We start from the raw sequence: 22,118 nt of genomic DNA, 5'->3' as shown, positions 1-22,118 counted from the left end.
GGGCTGCAGCTAGGGTGCAGCTGAGCGCTCTGTTCTCTGCAATGCTGCGGTTGGGGTGCAGCTGGGCTGCAGCTGAGCGCCCTGCTCTCTGGAAGGCTACCGCTGAGGTGCAGCTGAGATGCAGCTAAGCGCCCTGCTCTCTGGAATGTTGCAGCTGGGGTGCAGTTGGGGTGCAGCTGAGCGGTGGCATTGCTGATGTGGAAAATTTGGTCTATTTAGACCTAAAACGCGAAGGGAAAGGGGTCTTTGGTTCTTTGGAGGTGCGATTTCACTACTGGAGCTCATGGAGGGCACGAGGAGCTTGTGGGAACATCTCCTCCTCTTCCTTTGGGTCTCCTTCTTCTTTCATCTTCCATGTTTGTAAGCTCTAGGGTTCTCCATGGAAGTGGAGAACCAAACCCATCTTGTTGGGGTTAGTTGTAGTCTATGAACTCTTGTGTATTTGTTGAATGATTTGAATATATATATGCCTTTTCTATCAATTGCTAGTATTCTTGTTTCTAATCTTAAAGCTTGCATGTAATGGGGACGTTCATGACTTGATTTTGGGATTTCATGGGTTATGGGGACGTAAGATGGAACCCAGAACTGAAACAAGAGTCCTTGTGGTTCATTGATTCTAGGGATGGAAGATGATTCACATGTTGTCTTAGATCCTAGTTCTTAATGCGGGTTTTGCTTGTTAAATTTTCCAAGGGATTGGAGTTTGATAGGAAAACCTAGGCTCTTTCACCTAAGGGATTAGGGCTAGAGTGTTTTAGTGGATTGACTTTAGTAAATTGATGGTGAGGAGATGAAATTAGGTAAGCACAAGAGTGTAGNAGGTGAAAACTANCCTTAACAATGTCATTTCACAACATTTCTAGTCTATCCCATTTCTAAGTGCCTTCAAACACCAAAGTCCAACCATGTAATTATGTGTTATTTTATCTTGTTCCACATGTTTGTAAATGAATGTTGTTCTATCGAGTCTAGATAAGTTGTTAATCGCATAATTCTCTAGTATTAGGAGTCTCTTGGGAAAACGATACCTGGTCTTACCATGGTTTATTACTTGAAACGATTTGGTACACTTGCCAAAGTCCCAACAGTGTATGACAATCATAGGAAACCAAATAACTTAACCGGGTGAGATTTTGTGCCTCAGAGTTTTTATCTATGAGTGCTACCTCTTTTGGTTACAATTAACTTTGCTTGAGTTTCATTGCTAGTTGTTATTCATTTGCATGCTTACATTGAAACAAGGTTGTCTTTCTTTCCTTCTTGCATCATATACCCAAAATAACCAATTGTGTTTCAAAGATTAGAACCCTTGTGCAATCCTTTGAGCATTAAAAGAAACTTACCTTCACTTTTGAAACCTTAAGCCTTATTGAATACGATTGACCATCTCACCTTGATGGGAGAGTAAGGTTTCCATGGTCAGTTGTAGGATTATAGTGTGAGGGAAGTTATTATTAAAAAGGGAGCAAGAGTAACAATTGTGAATTGGTGTTGGTTGATGTAATGCATTCTTGTATATATGTCATCTATAAAAGAAAAAGAAAGAGAAAAATACAAAAAGAAAAAGAAAATATATGAATAAGGTGACTCCAAGTTGGTGTTTGGTTGTTCTAGTCTTCAGATAAAAGAGAGTATAATGATAAAACTGTAAAAATGATGTGATTTCTCTCTTTGCTCATTCACATGACCTAGATACACCAATTTCCTTCTTTGCCTTGTCCAAACATCAAATGATGCCTTTGTTGTGTTTGTATGTTTTGATAATTCTTTGCTCTTGAAATGAAAAACAAAGTCAAATTGTGTGCCATTATAGGTAGATGAGAGAATGACACACCCTTATACACTAGTGTGCTTAAGTGAAAACACTTTTTCTAGTGAAGATTGGTTCCTTTTGTTGATAAATGAAAACATCTTTGCCATGATTATTAATATCTCATAAAGTATGTACATTTACTCTTGTAATATTTGCATTATGAGCACCATAGCTAAGGATTTACAATGTTACACATATTCTCTTTGGATTGGTGATGAAAGAAGAACATTCATGAATGTTACCCGATTTGATTATGTGAACTTGCTTCTTTGTTATTTTACCATTGTTGAGTAGATGTTTTTCTTAGTCAAGTTACCTTTTGCTTGAGGACAAACAAGGTTTTAAGTGTGGGGAGTGATAACGGTTGATTTTACGTGTTTTTGTGTATATTTTGTGAATAAATCAACTCCTTAGTCTTTTTTGTGTCAATCACCCTATTGTATTTTGTAGTCTAGTATCTGATATCAACTTCTTCTTGATGAAACTCAAAATTCATTAAATATAGTCAAGCTACTACATCTAATGAAATTTGCTCCAAACTTCCCTTCCAAGTCTAGGGGTCTTAACCTCTCAACCCATTCAAGTTAATTGATCATTCGTGGTAACCACTTCAATAACAACTATTGTAACCAACCTTTTAACTTTTTGCAAGACTTTTCTTCCCCTTTCTTCATTCACCATGCTCCAAACTAACTAGCATAGCATTTCCTTAGAAAACTAACTTTCTGGTATGCTTCTTCCTTCATTGCTTAAAATCATTCACTTCAAACCAAGGTCAAACTTTTATTTTGTGCTAACTACTAATCTTGAAACACTCCTTCTATTTTAAACTTTGATGTTGCCATTTTCTTACAAGATCCAACCATATCCTTTTACTCGACGAACTAAAAAAAAAACCTTTATGATACTTCATCCTCATCAAAGACTACGTTCTCTAACTTATAAAAGTCTACTCTTCAAGCTCTACTCTCTACCCTTTGGTTCACTTTAGGATTTCTATTTCCTTATTAACTTTAACCTCAAAACTTCCACCATTTTCCTCATCTAGTCTCCGACATCACCTAGATGTAAAACCATGTTGTCGTTTCAAAGCTTACTACGCCAATGAGCATCAACATATTCCCTGTTTCTAACCTCTGAACTTAATCCCTCTTTTAAAACTTGTGATATTTGATCTCAAGAATCTATTCTTAAATCTCCCTCAAACCAAAACATTACTTTTGAATTTTAACATCTTTCCCCATCCTTTGAAACCTAAAAAATTTTGATCTTCTAACTCCCAAACTCCAATACACTACATCTCCATATCTTCTAGATATGAAATTGTCTCAAAGGCCTCAACCAATACTTATAAAGGTAAGTAGGTCAAGTTATCCTTGGACCTGCATTCCTCTATCACTGCAGAGCACAAAACACTACCATAGAAGCAATAACAAGACGTGAATCCCTATAAAAACCAAGACTCAAACCATAGCTCTTACTTTCCCTAAGCCTTTGGAATTAAGAAAGGAAAATTATCTTTGATATAGTCATGATTGTGTACCTTCATTACTTTTATCAAGACATTTTTGTACTTAATACTTCTAGTTAGATATACAATATCAAAGTCTAAACTCAACTCTTATACTAAGAAGACACAACAAGCCCACAACTCTTAGGTCATCTTAAGGACGAATTGGTCTGATACCATTTGTGACATCACATTTTAATAGTATACAACTACTTAAAGAGACATCACTTACAAAGGAATGAGACATAAATTTCTGAAAGAGAATATATAAAAAAGTCTTTTTACAATTACCTCTTACATAATTATAACAATAGTTGAACATATTAATCCAATACTTCTATATGCACCATTTAAATTAATTGTATTCTATCGAATCTTTACTTCCACTTTATTCTTCAAAACAACCATAAACAAAAATAATTTTTTTTTCCAAAGAAAAACTAAAGAAAAAATAAATTTAATGAATCTTAACACTTCAAAATTATTTCTTACCATTCTTAACAATTCTAACCTATCTCAAAACTGCAACCTCTCCATAATTGTAAATGGGGTTACACCCAACCCCCTAGACCCACTATCATGAGAGGAAAAGTTATAGTTTGAGAGAAGAGAAGATGCAAGATGAAGAGACATAACTATTGATTTGGTCAAAGTATGTTTTCTATCTAGAAAGAATAAACTTGTCACTTCAATCCTTGGAATTCACTTTAAATTTAAAAAACAACACATTCTCGTTAAATACAGGCAACTCACTACTTTCTTTCCGTCATTTACACAAATTTAAGAAAAAGAAAATATAATTGAATCGTTTTCAATAAATTGAAACTTAATTTTAAGTTGATTTTTCTATAAAATTTCTTAAAGATAAATAATTAAATGATTCTTCTTATAAATATATATAATATATATATATATATAAAAGTAAAAAATATAAATTTAAAAGATTAATACAAAAGGAAGTTTATGATTATTAGCATGGGTGACCCCGAGGTTGCCACGCACTCGAACTGTTTGCGGTTAAGAATGAAGTTGGCGTGTAGCTATCAACCCTTCCTCTGCCTTCTTTCTTTCAACAACACGACCACAAAACAAAAGCAACAATGGCTCTCCCTTTGAGAGTCGCAACTGCTGCTTCTGTTTCACGCAATTCAATGCCCAAAAACCCAACGTTCTTTTCACTTCCATATTTCAACTGCACTCTCAAATTCCACAACTCACCTTCTCTTAATCCACGCCCCAACGCTCTTCCCACGCGGCCTCACCACTACATTCGAGTCATCAGCGAGGCAACTGTGGAACCTGAAATTTCTAAGAAGCAAAAGAATGATTCACCAAAAGATTGGAAAATTAAAATGCTCTATGATGGAGATTGTCCCCTCTGCATGCGCGAGGTTTTCCTTTATTTGTTCAAATCATATTGTTTGATGCTGGTAATTCGTTTCTTTGAGTTTTGGCATTGATACAGTACTGTTTTGCATGTTGTTATGATCAGGTGAATATGCTAAGAGAGAGAAATAGGAGTTACGGCACAATCAAGTTTGTTGATATAGGTTCTGATGATTACTCTCCCGACGAGAATCAAAACATTGACTACGAAACCGTTAGTCTTTGCTCTACGTTCTGTACTGTGCCAATAATCACTTCCCCTTTTTTCCTATGTTTTTCTTTAACTTATATTAATCTTAAATTGTATTTAGTTAAATTATGTGTTATTATTTGTTTATATGTATATTTGAAATTTACTAATAACGAGTTACACATAAATGTGGTTGTAAAAAAGTTATCAAATTGTTAAATTGGTTGTTTTTTTTTTTTTTTGAAGATTCTTATTATACTAGGATATTTGTTTTCACATGTGCTAATTGATAGATGCTATGTAGTGCATAGATATGTCAGGTTTCAAGCATCTCTTGCAGTTGCGTCGAGATACAATGCAATGACTGTTTGTTTCTACTTTTTAGGCTATGGGAAGAATTCATGCTATTCTCTCAGATGGAACTGTGGTTACAGATGTTGAGGTGTGGCTTCTTTCCTAATCTTCATTTCCAGCCTTGGAGAAACTTCTCCGTAATCCTACTTCACACTTGCTTTGAAATACAAGTGCTTCTGAACATTCACATGAGTCTAAATTTAGAAATTTTTATGGAATAGGGAGAATCCAGAAATTAGAACATTACTACTGACTATTGAATGACTCTCACGGTTCATTGTCCATGTGCATTTTAGTGTAATACCAGTATGACTTAAATATCAATATCCAGTTTCAAGATAAATACACCCTGCTACTGTAATATGAAATCTTTGTGCCATGAATGAGTGATTAGTTTCCTTCATTCAATAAGAAAAAGATATCCAAAATTACAGAGGACTATTAAGGGATATATAATAGTGAAATATGAATCTATTTTTGTTGAGTGAAATTTGTTACTTACTTTCCTGTGCAATAAAGATTTATATATTTATACATGCTTGTGTTTAACTATGACGGGAATTCTGCAGGCGTTTAGGAGATTATATGAACATGTTGGTCTTGGTTGGGTTTATGCAATTACAAAATATGAACCAGTAAGTCTTCCTTTCATAGTTTTGAAGGACTTGTTATCTTGTTCATCTAGCATGTACAAATCCCTTCACCACTGCTTACTGAAGAATAAGATAGCTTATATCTTTATATATCATGTTATTAATGGAGAAAAAAACATTTGCAGATTGCTAAAATTGCTGATTCTGTATATGGTGTATGGGCTAAGTACCGACTTCAAATTACAGGTAAAATAAATGCACATTAACAATTTTACACCAAAATATTCCTTTCAGTTATATTGCCAATGTGATAGACTCAAATCAAACACAAAAAATAAAAGGAAAAAGGTATTGTATTATTATTCAGAGAAGTACTCAACGACACACCTAAAACAGTTGTAGTGAAACCGATTAAAATAAAACCAGAAATGCACATGACCTCAATCAATTAGACACCACACTTCTCAGTCACGATTGTTTTAACAAACACCACATTGCCTTTGTTCCTCAATCCCCATGCACTATCCTTTGAGTGGCATATTAGAAACCACCTCCTAATTAATTAGCATTTATCAGGGTTGGGCTTTCTTCCTCCTTAGATAGACCTTCCAGGTTTTATAGTCACTATGCAGGACTAGGCTGACTTCTTCATTCTGATTATTAGCCTCACATTGTTCTGAGGCCTACTTCTATGTTCATATTATAAGCCTCGGAAGCTTAGAATTATTGTGATAGGCTATCCTCTAATTTAACATTTGATGGCTTAATAAATCCATCAATGAGTAAAGACTGTTGCATTATTCATTTCTAACTATTTCTTTGGTAATAATTTCCACCCTTTTTTTTCCATTTTTTGGTTTCCAGGACGGCAGCCTATTGAAGAAATATTAGAAGCTCGAAAGAAGAAGGTAGATAGACTCAACACAAAAAGTATCATAAAATATTAGATGGAACATGTCTGCAGAATAAAACATAAAATATCAAGATGGCAAGAAAATTTTGTAAGAAAAGAAATTTTGAAGTTAGAGAACAGTACGAATTTTGAAAGAATGATATTTTTTGCCATCATATACATTTGATGATTCAGATTGAATTTATGATCCATTGTCTCTATCAGTAGTCTGTATCCCTTTTATTTAATTATACCTGAAATTAAGCTGCAAAAATTAAAGAAAAATTGTGCCTTTGCCTTTTACAATGAACAAAATAGCACTTAATTCATAACCTAGTTGAGAAAACACTAATATATGGTATATATGAATGTGAATGTCAAAAAGTTCACGAATAATTTGACTTTTAAGTATTTGTTCTGGACCCATGTTTTTTCTGTTATAACTTTCATATGCTTGATAATATAAAGTTTTTTGACTAAGTGTTTTTATCTATTATTTTTTCTTTGTAGGGTGAATTATGCAAAGACAGCAATGCTTGCAAGATGTAAATTTCCTTAATATCAGATTCCAAATTGCTCGTTATGCGATTTGTTTCCAAATTTGGTCGTCATCCTCTGAAGCAGGGTTTTATATGATCTCATTTACAAAAAGAAGCCAACATAGATTAGTCTCGCAACATTTTCCGTCTGTCAGCAAATGCAATTGACTAACGTTTAAATTTTGCCTCAATGCATCTGGCATAGAAACAGTAGTGTAAATAAAATACATTTGTATTTACCCTGTACTCTCCATTAAGTCTTAGCAGACTGTTCAAGATTGTACAAGTTACATGACACCAGCATCTGTGCTATGGTGTACTTATCAGTTATCACAACAGACTTGGCAGGGACAAATTGAGAAGTTTATTTTGTCTAAACATACATACTTGTATATGTACTTACTGAAGGTGGAAGATAGTGTTTTACTGTTGGAGATTCCCTTATCTCTACCAGTAGAATCATTTATATTTACCCATATCCGTCATCAAAACCTTCATAACTTCCTCTGGACTCCCATCTGTTTTAATATCTTCACTTTTATTTATCTCTGCTTGTTAGCACCAAGTCACCACCAAACTCTCATCCCCAGGATCATTTTGTGACTCTTGTAGACTCTTTAACAACCCCACACAGGCACAATTTCTCATGTTTATCTGAAGCAACAGAAATATAACACTTTGGAATGTTGATTTGCTTAACTGCAAGAATGGGTCAAAAATTACAAAGAAAAATAACACTCGGACAGGATTACGACAATACCAAAGGAAATTTGTAAGAACCTAAAAAATAGAGTAATAGAATAGATAGGTATATTAAAATAATAAGACCGATTATTTTATTTTAAAATAATTTGATAATATAAATAGAATTTTATAAATGTGTCTTATTACTTTAAGAACATTTTATCTTTCTAAAATATTATTCTCTTCCGTTTCTTTGACTTCTCTTTATCATTTTTCACAATTGAGCTACTCTTTTGACGATTAGGAGGTACCCAGACGATCACTGCGTCAAGGGGTACAAATCTGACCGATCAATTGGGCGAATTGAACAAGTAAGTGGAAAACCCTTTTTTAGTACTTAGGATTCTTGAATTTTTGTAAAACAGTTATGTTTTACATGAATCAAGAGTCTCTCTTACTTGATTTCTAGTGGGTTGTGGTTCTAAGATTGATCTTCCATCATCAATTGGTGGATTGTAGGTTTTCTTAGAATTTCCTTGTGGTACAAGCAACTGTCGGAGTAATTCTTGAGTGGTGCAACTGTATAGAGGTAAGGGAAGCTAGAAGTTCTTTGAATTTTTTTTGTTAATTGACTGTGTATGTTTAGAGAAAAGATGGTTACTGAGTTGTTGAGCCAAAAATGATGTTTTTATGCTATTTGAGTATGGTGATTGAATGATTGAGTGTGAATTCATGAGTTGATATTTAGAAATTGTTTTGAAAGTATGATATGATATTTGTGAACTGTATGGAGGTTATGTTTATTCTGTTATAGGATGGTTATGATGTTGATAAATCTGTTATAAGGTTGGTTACTTAATATTTAAGTCATGTTTTAGTAGTTTAGAGTTGTTTTAGAGGAAGTTGGGTAGTGAAATTTTGATTTGGGGTAGGATATATAAATGGTCAGTTTCATTAGTTTAGGTAAGTCAATTTGGACTTGCTGAAGGCCTTAAGTTGTTCAAAACTGCATTAAAAATGGTAGAATGTGATTTGGGCCCTTGAGTTGATGAATTTTGTGTTTTGAAGTGAAACTTGATCAGTAAGTGCTTAGGAATGTTTGTAGTAAGATTTAGAAACGTTTAGTTAAGTCTAATTAGGTATATAAAACAATTTAGGAGAGTTAGAACTTAGAAAAAATAGTTAGAATTGGTAAAAGGGGGTTTAAGTTGCATAATTTTGCAGAATTTGTGTTGCAGAATTATGTAGACTCGCTAAGCGAACCAATTCGCACAACGAGTGGTCAGGGCGAGTTGCTCTCTGTCTGAGCATTCACATAGTGAGAAGTTGCGTTGTGCGAATGGTTGTGGCGAGTTGCTCTCTGTCTGATGATTCGCACAGCGAATCATTTTGTTGAGCGCCTAATTGTGTCCTAGGGTCACTGCCAAATTTATTCGAATAGCGAGGGGCTGCGCTCTACGAGTTCTTGGGGGGTCTGGGCCACTATCTGGGCTTTCACATAGCGAATTGGAGTGTTATGCGAGGGTTTGAGGTCTGGTACCACTGGAAGTTTATTCGTAAATTGAGGTGGGGTCGCTGTGCGAGAAACTTCTGGATTCGCTTTGCGAGAGTGTGCGTTAAGTGAATAGTCCATGTTTTAGTTTACTCTTTTCTTCTTTATTTTTGATGATGTAATTAGAGTTTGTGGTTAAGTAGAGGATGATGTAGGATGAATGTTGGTAATTAGTTATGCTTTACTTGAGAAATATGATTGGTGTACTTAACTCCATATCTCAGGTGAGATCCATGGTAGTAATTGTGGTTGACGGGGCTAATGTGTTGTATAAATGTGTGGAGCTTTGAAATGGTAAGTCTATTTCGACACTCTAATGATCATTCATTCTCAAATAGAGAGGAATGATGCATGTAGTGAGAGTAGTGGGAGGTTCTTGTCTATAGGCTTAGAGTTTAGCCATAGATAGTATATAAGAACTAACCTTGTATGGTGTTGGAGAGTGCCAACTGAACTATACAAGTGCAAAGACTACCAATAGTTTGACATTTATATTAATTTGGATGAGTCGTGTTGAGTATAAGATGTATGAGTAGTCAAGGTACATTGTATTGTTTAAGTTCAACTTGAATGTGTTAAGTAATTATATGAACGTGATATTTCTTGTTTATCTAGCTTAACCTTCTGTTTGTTATTGTGTTTTGTAGGTGTTGTATTCTTTCTTTTGCTATGATCATCATGTGGGTGTGAGTAGAAGGAGATGAGATGTCTTTGGAACAGGTGTTGAACGATGAAGATGCTGCTGAGTAGTTAGGTTTAGAATATATAGTTTTGGTTAGCTTCTTAGATGTATTTAAAGTTTTAAATTATATGGTTATTTTGGATATCTGAAAAATCTAATACTTTATATTAGAATTGAATAATTGTCCTATCTTATCATATATGTGATAACTCGTTTATATAGTTTTATACTATATTTTTTTGGATGTTACAGGTTTAACAAAAGACATTAGGTTTATTTTTGACAAATCATTATAAGTTATTCCTTGTGACGCAATATAAATTCTTAGATAAATGTATCTCGATATTTTTGTCAATACATTTACTCTTTAAGATATTTGGATTTAACAATTCAATAACTTTTTGTTTAAACTCTACCAATGTAGTCATAACTAATTTAGTCTCTATTGATTTTATTTTGTCATTATAGATAACAATGTTATACTATTTAATACTTAATTATATCATAAAATAAAAGTGTTTAATGCTTATTAATGTTATGATAACACATATAGATATTTATTTATTTATTATAAGAGTAAAGTAGTATAAAAAATAACTTTTATATTATTAAAAAGAAATAAAAAGTAATGAATTGTATCAAATGAATATAAACTTGTGTGTGGGTTAAAGAATTATTACTTTGGAATTTATTTTAATGGTATAAGGCTTGGCTTATGAACTTTGCCATAATTGGCCTACTTCTGAAAAGTTTCTGGTTTTGTTTACATTGTGAAAAGAAATTAGAGAGCATGGTTAAAAATTCAAACAAGTTTTGCCAAAGTTTTGTTTATTGTCTATTCCATTACTCAAAAGTATGTATATATATTTATACATTGTTGATAAGTGATTGGTCATAAGAATGTTAACAAATTATGATCTGTTTCCCATCAGCAGTACGAAAGTAAACGTCATAATCGGTGTTGAGCTGGTGCCAAGAAATTAAGGACCACAAAACAAGGTTCTGAAATTGTACTCACCAAAATGAACAAAATAGGAATCTATGGTCATAGTTAGAGTTTGCCAAAAGGAGTGGTCCATAACATTATTCTTTTGCGCTGTTTGGTCCCATTTCCGTTAAGCAGATTTCAGCAACGATTATTACATTATTTTGCATAGTTTTCTAAATCTTTTCCAAAATATGTAAAACTCAAGAAAATCAAGTCTCTTGTACAATAGCTATGAAATGGAAATGGTAATGACTCTCTTTATATTAATGAGAACAAAGGTAGAAAGTCTACATGACCCATCACAGTAATCATGCAGGCACACAAACCAGAACACACCCTCTAAAGAAAAACATTTATAGTAGTCTAATAATAGAGCCAAGGAAGTGCAGACATATTGATTGCCACATAGCAGTACAGTGCATAATGAATGAAGAAGAAATGACAATGAGATTTTGAGATTTGGTTGTCTAAGGGCACTTAGTCTTGTTGCCATGGGTGGTCATGCTAGTGTAGCAAGTTCCACAGAGTTCCCTATTTCCAGAGGTACCAGGTGGGACACACTTGCACCTCACACAGCACGTGCCACATGCCCTAGTACACACGTTCGGCCTTGAATGAGCACTGCATCTTGACTTGCATAACCCACCACAATCTGAAAAAAGTAAGCCAATAACACCATCAAACTTCATTTTTCTTTTCTCTCTTTCCATTATTGCTCGGCTTCACCATTTAAAGGGTATCTACAAAACCCTACTACCACTATTTTTCTTATTCAATCAGATCAATTACCTATTTCTTGCATTAGCCTTCTGTTCCCGTCTCTCATGACAAGCTGCAGAAAATTCAAACAAGTAGTAATGCAACGAGACTTACTTAATTTTTTATCACTAAAAATTGTATTTTTTATCCTTAAAAGTAGACTTTGATACACCCTTTTTGTCAAATATGAAGATTAGTATAAAAAGACATATTTATAAGGCAAAACATGTGTTAAAAGCTGAAAAATACTAAATATAGTTTATTATATAAAGCATACTGGTTCATTGGGAAACTGCAGTTCTTCTTCTAGTGTTTCTTCTTCTATCTTCGGATCAGATGAAACCTTCATGAGAAACCCAGAAGATGATAAGTTAAGATAGATGTAAATAAAATCATTCTCAACTGACAGAAGCTGATAAACTAAACCATGCACGATATTTTTGGAACTATTCTTTTACTCATTAATTACTGTGAGATAACACTGTTACAGTGATGTGTTGGTGTACCTTAACAAGACACACCAGCAGAAGCATCCCCAACATAAGAAATGCGCGTGACGCCATAGCAGACTCAGAATCTGTAGGAAAAGGGGTTTGAAATTTGCACTTCTAATCTCTATAAGAGAGAGCCCAGTGAGTAGTAATGCACTTTATAGTTCTCGCATTACTATAGCATTATATAGACGAAAGAAAAAGCAGCAATGGGATATTGTAAGTGAAATTACCAAATCACCAAGATATCTAGCATTAATATCTCACGTTCTTTTCAGAAAGAATAAGAAAGAGGAAGCTACACTGACACAAATTTATATTTATTTTAAAATATAGTTATATAAAAATGAATTTTTTTATTTTTAGAAAAAAGTAAAAAATAATAAAAGATAATGTTAAATAAATATAAAAAATTTGTGTTGTTAAATAATATGTATTTTTTAAAAAAATGTATTTTTACACTAATATCACTTAACAATATATATATTTTTAGGAATATTTTATTATTAACAGAATTAACTTTTGTATTTAAAAAAAATTAAAAATAAAATTGTAAAAATCTATATTTTAGAATTGGTAGTAATTTAGAAAAAATAAGACTTGATTAATTTAATATTAAAGAATTTTAATATAAATAGTTATGTGATGAACGAGTTTCATAATTTTAAAACTCATTCTTTTTTTTAAATGATTTTTTCTATAGTTATTTGACTTTTTTCAAAGAGTTTTCGTCTTCTGTTCGTCTGATTGAAGAACTGAGATCGTAGGATTGATCCTAATGACAAATTCTTCAATTTGGACAAATTAGTTTCTCATATAAAGTGAGTTTGTTTTCAACTCCTCTTTTTGGTCTGTTTTGTCTTCCTTTGCATGTCACTCTGTTGTGGATGCATGTGACGTTTAAGTCTTCTATATAAGATTCTCTTTTGATCAATGGTTTTAACGATGTATCCTGATCGTGTTTCTGTGGTTCATAGGAACAAATAGGACTTCTTGTGCTTGTGGAGCTGTTTTAGGCTTTTTATAATTAAGTGGAGCTAAATACAGTTACTCTTAAGTTCTAATATGTTTAGAATTGTGTGTGCATGTTTGATGGTCTATGATTGATTGAAATTATTGTTTTAGTTTATTGAAGCAAGTTAAAATCTATTTTGAGCTTATGACAATGCATTGTTCGACACGTTTGTTTTGTTCTATATTTGGTAGTATGTTGTATGGATTTTTTGTTGGAACTGATGATTGAAAGTAAGCCTGTGTTTGTTTGTTTGGAATTGATGAAATTAGAGTCTTGGTTAGTTGAATATGCTGAAATTCTGTTAGAGAAATATGAAGGTGTGATGTTAGAAATTGTCTAGAATTCAGGTTATGACATGAAGTTGATGTTAGTGTAAGAGTTTGTATAATTTAGGATTCAGGTAACTACTTGTATTGTTGAAATTTGTTATTTTAGCATGTTGAGTTCTTGTTGTGTTTGTTATATAAAGTATGCTTGTTTTGTATGAAATTGATATTGAATTGGAAGAATCAAAGAATTGGTCGTTAATCAAATTGGTATTCAATTTGACACCTAAGCCTGTTTTAAAACACTTCATTGAGTTAAGAATATCAAATTGGTCATTTGAATAGGTCCCTAGTTACCTAAAAGTGTTTAGATAAAATTTTGTTTTCTGATGTGGTATTGAGGGCCACTGATATGTTGTTGAGTGTTGGCCATCTAGTGGAACTTGGTTTTGGCCTCTGTACGTAGGGCGCTAAATGATGGTCTTATACCACTGAGCGCTCCCTACTAGGAGTTGTGTACTTGTGTTTCTATGTTCTCTCTATTATGGATTGTTTTGGTTTTGTTGTGATAATGATTTAATGTATGTTTAAATGGAAATGTTGATGCTTTATGAATTTTAAATATGAATGTAAGTATGGTTAAAGTATGACGATAAACATGTATGATGCTCGTTCATGTATGATATTATAATGACGATGAGTGTGTTATTAATGGTGAATATAGTATGTGTGTTTGTTGTAGTTCCATGAATCTTATGGAGAGATTTTATGGTGATATTCACTAGTGTGATGTATTGATGTAGGATGTTCCGAAATAAGGGATGATCCTAACACTCTTAATAACCATTCAGTCTCAAGTAGAGAAGGTAGGGTATGTTGTGAAGAGTAGTAGGAGATTCTTAATCTAGTTGTTGCTTATTGGTCATAGATATTTGACGGATTAACCTTGGTGTGTGGTAGTTTGATGTGGGCGAATGGTTTCACCACACATGGGTGCAGGTCTCCCATGACTTTGACATCAATACATATATTCAGATGGTCAAGTCTAGAAATGATTGTATGTCTTAGAATTTATTTATTTATCTGTGTTATATGCTTATTTATATAAAAGTGAAATACAATTGTTCTTGGTATGAACTTACCCTTTCCTTTCTATTTGTCTGTTTGTGTGTTTCTTCTTTTTGGCAATTATCATCTTAATGGTGTGAACAGATAAAGATGATTCAATTCGGTACAGGACATGAGTGGTGTTAGAAGCTTTAAAGTAGACATTTTTTGTTTTTTTTTTTGTTTCATTAGTTTGAAAAACTAGTATTACGCTTTTGTTTTCAATGTACTAGTATGTGTATATATTTGATGTTATGGTTATGTATGAGAAAGTTGTAATAACCATATGTATATATTCATTCTTTTAATAATTTATGTATGATGTGTCTTTTAGCAAGTGTGTACTATTAAAATAACATGTTAAAAAATAATAAATAAAAAATACGTGTAAAAATTGATTGAGTGTTACAATAATATTGTTTTTTTCAAAAAAATATTACCGGACAGGATTAAAAGATTTCTATTGGGAAAAGTTATTATGTTAAAATAATAATAACTTATTAAACTTTTAATTGTTATCTTTACTTTTCTAATATTTTATTCTATATGTCAAAATTTGTTAAGACAATGTCTTCCAATTTTAAATATTGTCTTAAATTTTTAAACTTTTCTTCTTCCATTTTGTTATAGTGTTAAAATAAAGTAATTTTTATTTGACAGAGGTGTCAAAATATGTATCGTACTCGATCAGTTATGGATCGAGTGAATGGTCATTCAACAATAAAATTACCAAAAAAATCGATCATAGGACCACAAAAAAATTAGTTATCGAAAGTAATTAAGTTAACTCTAAGTCAAGTTATGGGTCATGGACGGTAATAAGGTCACTTTTAATTAAAAGTTCATCATAAAAATCTATAAATATAGATTTGATATTGAGGTAGTTGATTATTTTTTTACTACGCATTTATTGCTAAATTATGGAGACAAATACTTTACTTAAACATCGAAGTGTTTTTTTCAAGTGACACCTAGTCGGACCGGACGGTAAAAAACAAATCCAGAACCAAAGTATGACCTAAACATAAGTCGGAAAACAAATTGTATAAGAAAATCTAACCTCGAGGTAAAATATAATTTTTGAGATTGTTTACGAAATGGCGTAGCTAAGTGCTGAGTGAGTCCGTGCTAGTAGTAGTATTAGGTTTGCATAACTTTTTTTTTTTAATACGACATATTTTAATTTAGAATCATTTCAATATAAATTTATTACCTTTATGCTAATAAATCTAATTATCAATAATTTAAATAAATTTTAGAAAAAAAAAATTGCTTCGTAGTGTACAGTTTTCGACAGACAGAGAGAAGAAATAGAATAAATACTAAATATATACAGATCATGCGGTAAAAAGAAAAAACGAACTTTAGAAGTGCTTAAAATAAAATTAAGCAATTAATCATAATTACAAAATTTATGAACTCTTATGGAATAGTATGATCAAAGTCTACATGATAAAATTCTAGACCGTGTAAGGCCCCACAAGATAATTATTATTTATCGTACTACAAGGCCAACCTATAAGGCCATACCCAAAATTATAAAGATTAACTCTCTTTCTCCATATATATATATATATATATATATATATATATATATATATATATATATATATATATATATATATATATGGGTTTGTTAACACGTGTACATCTATTTTTTAGTTGGTACGTTTTAACAATGTGTACCGGATTATAGTAGACAAAAATACCCTCATTTATCATGGATTCTAAGTTTTAAGGTCAAGGATATTTAAATAATTTTGATTCTCAAAACTAAAAAAAAAAAAAAAAAAACCCCAAACTCTTAAACATTTTCTCTGTCATCCCTACTATTGCCCTAATTGAAAAAAAAATCAGAAACCCTTGCCTAACCCTAATCCACCTTCCTCACTTATCTGATTTGTTTCTCTCTCGTCTCCATACTCTCCCTCAGTCACACACAACAACCTGTGACATCGTAATTTGTTGCTCTTGCTCTGTTCGTTCATTTGGAGGATGTGTTATATATTTTCCCTTATTATTATTAAATTTCATTTTTAAATTAAATCATGTAAATAAAACCTTCATAAATTAATTAAATTTTCATACATTATTTACACATCTACACCACATTTCATTATATTTTTAAAGAACAAGATATTTCCCTNTATTGTCCTTTTCCCTTTACACAAAGTGTTTCTTTTTCCTTTCTCTATTGGTATGGGATACATGATGGATGTGAGATTACAACCTAGAATTGAAAGAATTGTACTCCCTTATGTCCCTTTTATCACTGAATCAACTTCTGCAGGCGCGTTTAGAATAAACTTTAACCACTGTGCAAGATAAAAAACAGTAAAATCATTTTTTACCTTTGAGATTTGGAAAGAGTAACATAAAGTGACAAAGTTTATATTCATTTTAGACACATTAATAAATATAAAAACTTTTTTCAATTTTAAAAAAATATCTCTGATTCAAATTACCACCACCATCTTCAATTGGGTTGATATGAGAGAGAAAATGTCGGAGTCATGACAGAGAAAATATTGAGATGAGAGAGAAAATATCTCCGATAACAAAGGGTTTCTGATTTTTTTTTTCAATTGGGACAATAGTAGGGATGATAGAGAAAATGTTGGAGTGAGGGAGATGAAAGAGAAATGGTTGAGAGGAATGAGGGAGGTGAGTAAGGGTTTGGGTTTTTTTTTTTTTTTTTAGTTTTGAGAATGAAAATTATTTAAATATCCTTGACTTAAAACTTAGAATCCATGATAAATGAGGGTATTTTGGTCTACTATAATCCGGTACACATTGTTAAAACGTACGAACTGAAAAACAGGCGTACGCGTGTTAACAAACCCCATATATATATATGGCTTAATACAGCTTTTGGTCCCTAGTTTGGGAGGTTGTGTTCAAAATGGTCCTACCTTTTTTTAGGTAACAATTGATCCTAACTTTTGAAAAAACGGGTCAAATTAACCCTTTTTGCTAACGGTGTCAAATATTTAACGTTGCTGCTCATAGGTGGCACGACAGGTATTATAACATTTAAATTTTAAATTTAAAAAAAAATTCTTGACAGATCAGCCATCTTCAACCTTCACTAATAGTGAATTTAGGGTTTTTTTCCCTCATGACAAGAGAGATTGCGCCGTCGTCTCTTTCTTCCTCCCCCTCTTCCTCTCCCTCTCCCTCTCCCTCTCCCTCTCCCTCTCCCTCTCCTGTGCTCTCCACAAAACCCACCAACTTAAAAACAGAAAGTCTCACATAGACATCAGAAACTGCGATTTGGGATTATCGTCACACACAAACATCAGAAAGTCTCATCTTCTTCTTTTTCTTCAACATCTTCTTCTTCTTCTAATCAGTTTTTCATTTTTCTGTCCCTAGTTTGTTACTGCTGTTGTTTTTTGTTGCTCTTGTTGAATGATAGATTAGACGGAGCCTTCACTCATGCTATCTTCACCTTCGTCATCCACCCCTTTACCTTTCTGTTTGACAACGTAATTTAGAGGGACAAGAAGCTGAAATTCGTTCTGATGGGTGAGAATATTCTGGTGGCTCAACCGGATAGGGTTATGTCGCTTAAGCAGCTTGGCAAGTTCAAAAGAGATTTGGGGCTCGATAAAAGGAGGAAACATTTGCCATATTGAAGAAATTCACAGCAGTGTTTCAAATTATGGAAGAAGGGGTTTATTCTCTCAAATTAAAAGCATCTTTTCCTTGAACTCAAGCATTTCTACAGGGAGAACAATCCAAAACGCGTGTGTGTTTCTCCCCAAGACTCACGATTAGCTACAGAAATTCAAGAACAACAGAGTCTTCTGAAATCCAATTTGAAATTCCAATCTGAAATCCAGAACAAAGACTCTGAGATCCACCAATTGCAGCAGCAGATTCAGGAGGTTAACCAGAAGCGAGCAAAATTAGAGAAAAATCTGAAGCTTAGAGGTTTGTCTACCAAAGAATCTGAAGAAGAAAATGGCTTTTTTCCTGTTGATCTAACTCTAGATCTATTCACCTCTGTTGTAGCTGCAAAAGCCATTAATGATTTTTCTAATTTAAAATTTACATGTCAAAACTTAATACTGCCACGTAGGTAAGTTTTGTTTTATCCAGGAAGGCAGCGACACCGTTAAATATTTGACGTCGTTAACAAAAAGAGTTAACTTGACCCGCTTTTTCAAAAGTTGGGATCAATTGTTACCTAAAAAAAAGGTAGGACCATTTTGAACATAACCTCCCAAACAAAGAATCAAAAACGATATTAAGCCTATATATATATATATATATATATATATATATATATATATATATATATATATATATATATATATATATATATATATCCTAAAATAGCATCAATATCATTATAGTTTCAACATTTGCTTGTTCCATTTTCTTCTTTAATAACAATGATACTATTTGTAAGAGTTAATTAATACAATTTAAATATAATATCGTTTTATAACAGTCTAATCATCATAATAAAAATGAGTTTAAATTCAATATTATATGAATGTTATGATTAAATAAATACAAAGTTTTCATTAGAAACTTTAAATCATGATAAATAAGTCTTACTACAAGTTAATACTTATATTCTTTTTAACTTATAATATTTTAGTTAATCTATATTTTTAATGTCAACGTGATACAAAATATATGTTGTTAAATTAGTTGTACACTTGTTATTATTTTCATTTTATCTATTATTGTTATTGTGACCTCTGATATTATCATCTTTGCCTTCAACTTCTCTTCTTTTTCTTATGTTTCTTTACATCCTCTCATCTTCCTTCTCTTATTTTATTTTCTCATTCTTTATTTTTTTACACATATCCAATTAATTTATATGTCAGATTCAAAAGAAAAATTGGAGTTCAAGGAATTGATTAATAATCTTTCATAAAATTTAATTACCAAAAATTTTAAAAAGAAAATCCATCATCGAAGGATTTTAAAAAATTGGATTACCAATAAATTTTACAACGAAATGCTCAAAACTTAAAGTGAAAACTTTACACTTATTTATCGTTAAAAATATTCATTGATAATAAAACTTTTAAAATAATCGAAAATTTTACCGACAAATTTATTACTAACAAATTCTACGAACAAATTCTACGAATGAATTTATTATTGACAATATATATATATATATATATATATATATATATATATATATTATTTATTTCTTATTCACTATAAAATAATATTAAAATATTTTAGATCGTACTGAGTTTATATAAATATAAAAATAAAACTAAAAAATAAAATGTAAATTAGAGGGTCAATATTATCCATGATTATAATTTGAATTCAACAACAATACACATGCGAATAAAATATTGTTAAAAGTAAAAAAAATATGAATTGATTTAAATTTGTTGTAAAAGAACAAATTAATTGTTCTAAATCTTAAAAACAATCATAAAAAAATCAATTACATATATTTTACATTAGAAAATTTATATTTTTTATATTTAATCTATTTTAATCTCTTATAATTACTTAGCATATAATAACTTTTTGTTAAATAAAAAATAGCAGACTACATATAAAATATTTTCCTTTCCAATGAATAAAAAACGTCAGATAAAACTACATCCAAATTTAACGTTTGTCAAAGTTATAAAATTTCTTAAACACATAAAAAAATGTGCTGATTCAGGTTTAATAAGATTGTTTTTTTTAAAGATAACATTAAAAATTATATATCCTTAAAAAATAATTATAAAAAATAGATGCAAAATTTAAAGGATGAAATAATTAATATAATAACTTATAATAATAAGAGTAATAAAAAAGCGAAACAATTATAAAAAATAATATTCTTTATATATAATTAATGAAAATAATGTATTATTACTTTTTATTATGATGATAAAAAATAATGAAATTATTATGATTATTATTATATAAAATTAAATATAAATAGTTTTATATTTTTTTAAATTAATTTCTATTTATTTTTTTAGTTTTATAATTAAAAATAGTTAAATTTTAGAAAAAGTCAAATAGAAGTAAACGTTAAATTTATAAAAAAAAATTATTTAAAAAATAAAATTAATGAAATAATTATTTTAATTTAAAGATATTATTTAAAAACAAATGTTCTTTATAAAAAGTATAGAATATAATATTTAAAATAATTATTTTTACAAATGAACTTAATTGATATTATGAGAAAGAAAACTAAGTTGAATATTTGAAGTGATTTTGATCCTAGGATTAAAATAAGATGAAAGTTTAAAAATAAATTGAAGAATGGAATGGTAGGATGGTGACATTGATATTAATGGGAAGACATTGATTGCTGACAGCTGGAGAAAAGCTGGAGGAGTGCTTCTCACTCAACATCAATCCATGATTTCACATTTCACACAAAATAGAAACAAGAAACTCTGACTCACAACACCCATCTCTCTCCAAATCAAGAAATTCAAATTAATTTTTTTAATCAAATAAAAAAATTAGGTAAAATATATATTTTGGTCTTAGTTTTGGTTGGTAATATTCGAAATGGTCCCTTTTAATTTTAAAAAAACATAATTTGTATTTAATTTAATTCTTTTTACAAACTCCGTGAACCACAAACAAAAATTAAATTGAACACAAATCACGTTTTTTAAAACAATATTAAACAGAAAGAGAATTAAATTAAACATAAATTACATTTTTTAGAACTACATTGAATAGAAAAATAATATTAAGACCATTTTGAATATTCTTTAACAAAAACATAAATAAAAAGTGAGATCATCTTATTTACTACATTATTTTTTTTAATACTTTTCATATTATTTATCATCGTAATAGAAAAATGATAAAAAAATATATTTATAATGGATTAGAACTAAGTCAATATCATAATTGATTGCAAATGCATTTGCTAGATATGTTATATTTAGTTTATATTGTGTTTATGTTAATTAGGGAAATATAGTTATTATATGTTTATTAGGGATACATTCTTCTTATATTATTTTATTTTATTTTTACATATTCATTGGTATTTAGGCTTAGTCCATATTTCTTCTATTATAAATAGAGAACCCTATGTGTGTATAATTCCAATATATAATTTTCACTATATTTAACATAGTATAAGAGTAAGTTTTCTGATCCCTTTCTACTTTGTCTTTGTTGTCGCCGGAGATTGTCGCCACCGGCGCCCCCCCCCCCTAAAAATTTCTTTTTCAACCTTTGCCTTTATTCTTCAATGGACAATCTCTAGTTTCTGTCTCGCATTTGTTCGGTGTTGTTGTCTACCACTGCCCGTTGCCGCTCAGCCACCACCTGTCAG

The 22,118-nt window shown here is 31.0% G+C and overlaps 2 protein-coding genes across 3 annotated transcripts; one reads left to right on the top strand and one right to left on the bottom strand.

The window, feature by feature from the left end:
- Positions 1-4,332: 4,332 nt before the first annotated feature.
- LOC106760917 (uncharacterized protein At5g50100, mitochondrial) lies at positions 4,333-7,756 on the top strand. Of its 2 annotated transcripts, NM_001317318.1 has the most exon segments (8): positions 4,414-4,717; positions 4,819-4,926; positions 5,288-5,344; positions 5,826-5,891; positions 6,035-6,095; positions 6,714-6,757; positions 7,252-7,510; positions 7,559-7,752. In NM_001317318.1, coding segments are annotated over 7 exon segments (666 nt in total). In that variant the 5' UTR covers positions 4,414-4,426; the 3' UTR covers positions 7,291-7,510; positions 7,559-7,752.
- A 3,662-nt stretch (positions 7,757-11,418) lies between these two features.
- Positions 11,419-12,604, bottom strand: LOC106761477 (snakin-2-like). Its single transcript, XM_014645031.2, has 4 exons — positions 12,452-12,604; positions 12,223-12,288; positions 11,976-12,018; positions 11,419-11,838 (listed from the first exon to the last, which is right to left on the bottom strand). The coding sequence occupies exons 1-4, from the start codon at positions 12,506-12,508 to the stop codon at positions 11,654-11,656; spliced, it is 351 nt and encodes a 116-aa protein (XP_014500517.1). The 5' UTR covers positions 12,509-12,604; the 3' UTR covers positions 11,419-11,653.
- Between the last annotated feature and the right edge of the window lie 9,514 nt (positions 12,605-22,118).

Source organism: Vigna radiata, chromosome 5 (assembly GCF_000741045.1).
Source record: "Vigna radiata var. radiata cultivar VC1973A chromosome 5, Vradiata_ver6, whole genome shotgun sequence".
Lineage (NCBI taxonomy): Eukaryota > Viridiplantae > Streptophyta > Magnoliopsida > Fabales > Fabaceae > Vigna > Vigna radiata.
This window is presented reverse-complemented; position numbering and strand designations above follow the sequence as displayed.

What these genes read in the sequence shown, in the direction of transcription:
- LOC106760917 (XM_014644361.2), top strand. Translation starts at nt 4,427, where the DNA reads ATGGCTCTCCCTTTGAGAGTCGCAACTGCTGCTTCTGTTTCACGCAAT. An exon ending in GTCCCCTCTGCATGCGCGAG is followed by an intron (nt 4,718 to 4,818) that starts GTTTTCCTTTAT and finishes TGTTATGATCAG; the next exon opens with GTGAATATGCTAAGAGAGAG. An exon ending in AAAACATTGACTACGAAACC is followed by an intron (nt 4,927 to 5,287) that starts GTTAGTCTTTGC and finishes TCTACTTTTTAG; the next exon opens with GCTATGGGAAGAATTCATGC.
- LOC106761477 (XM_014645031.2), bottom strand. Translation starts at nt 12,508, where the DNA reads ATGGCGTCACGCGCATTTCTTATGTTGGGGATGCTTCTGCTGGTGTGT. An exon ending in TGCTGGTGTGTCTTGTTAAG is followed by an intron (nt 12,289 to 12,451) that starts GTACACCAACAC and finishes TTTCTCATGAAG; the next exon opens with GTTTCATCTGATCCGAAGAT. An exon ending in TGCAGTTTCCCAATGAACCA is followed by an intron (nt 12,019 to 12,222) that starts GTATGCTTTATA and finishes AATTTTCTGCAG; the next exon opens with CTTGTCATGAGAGACGGGAA.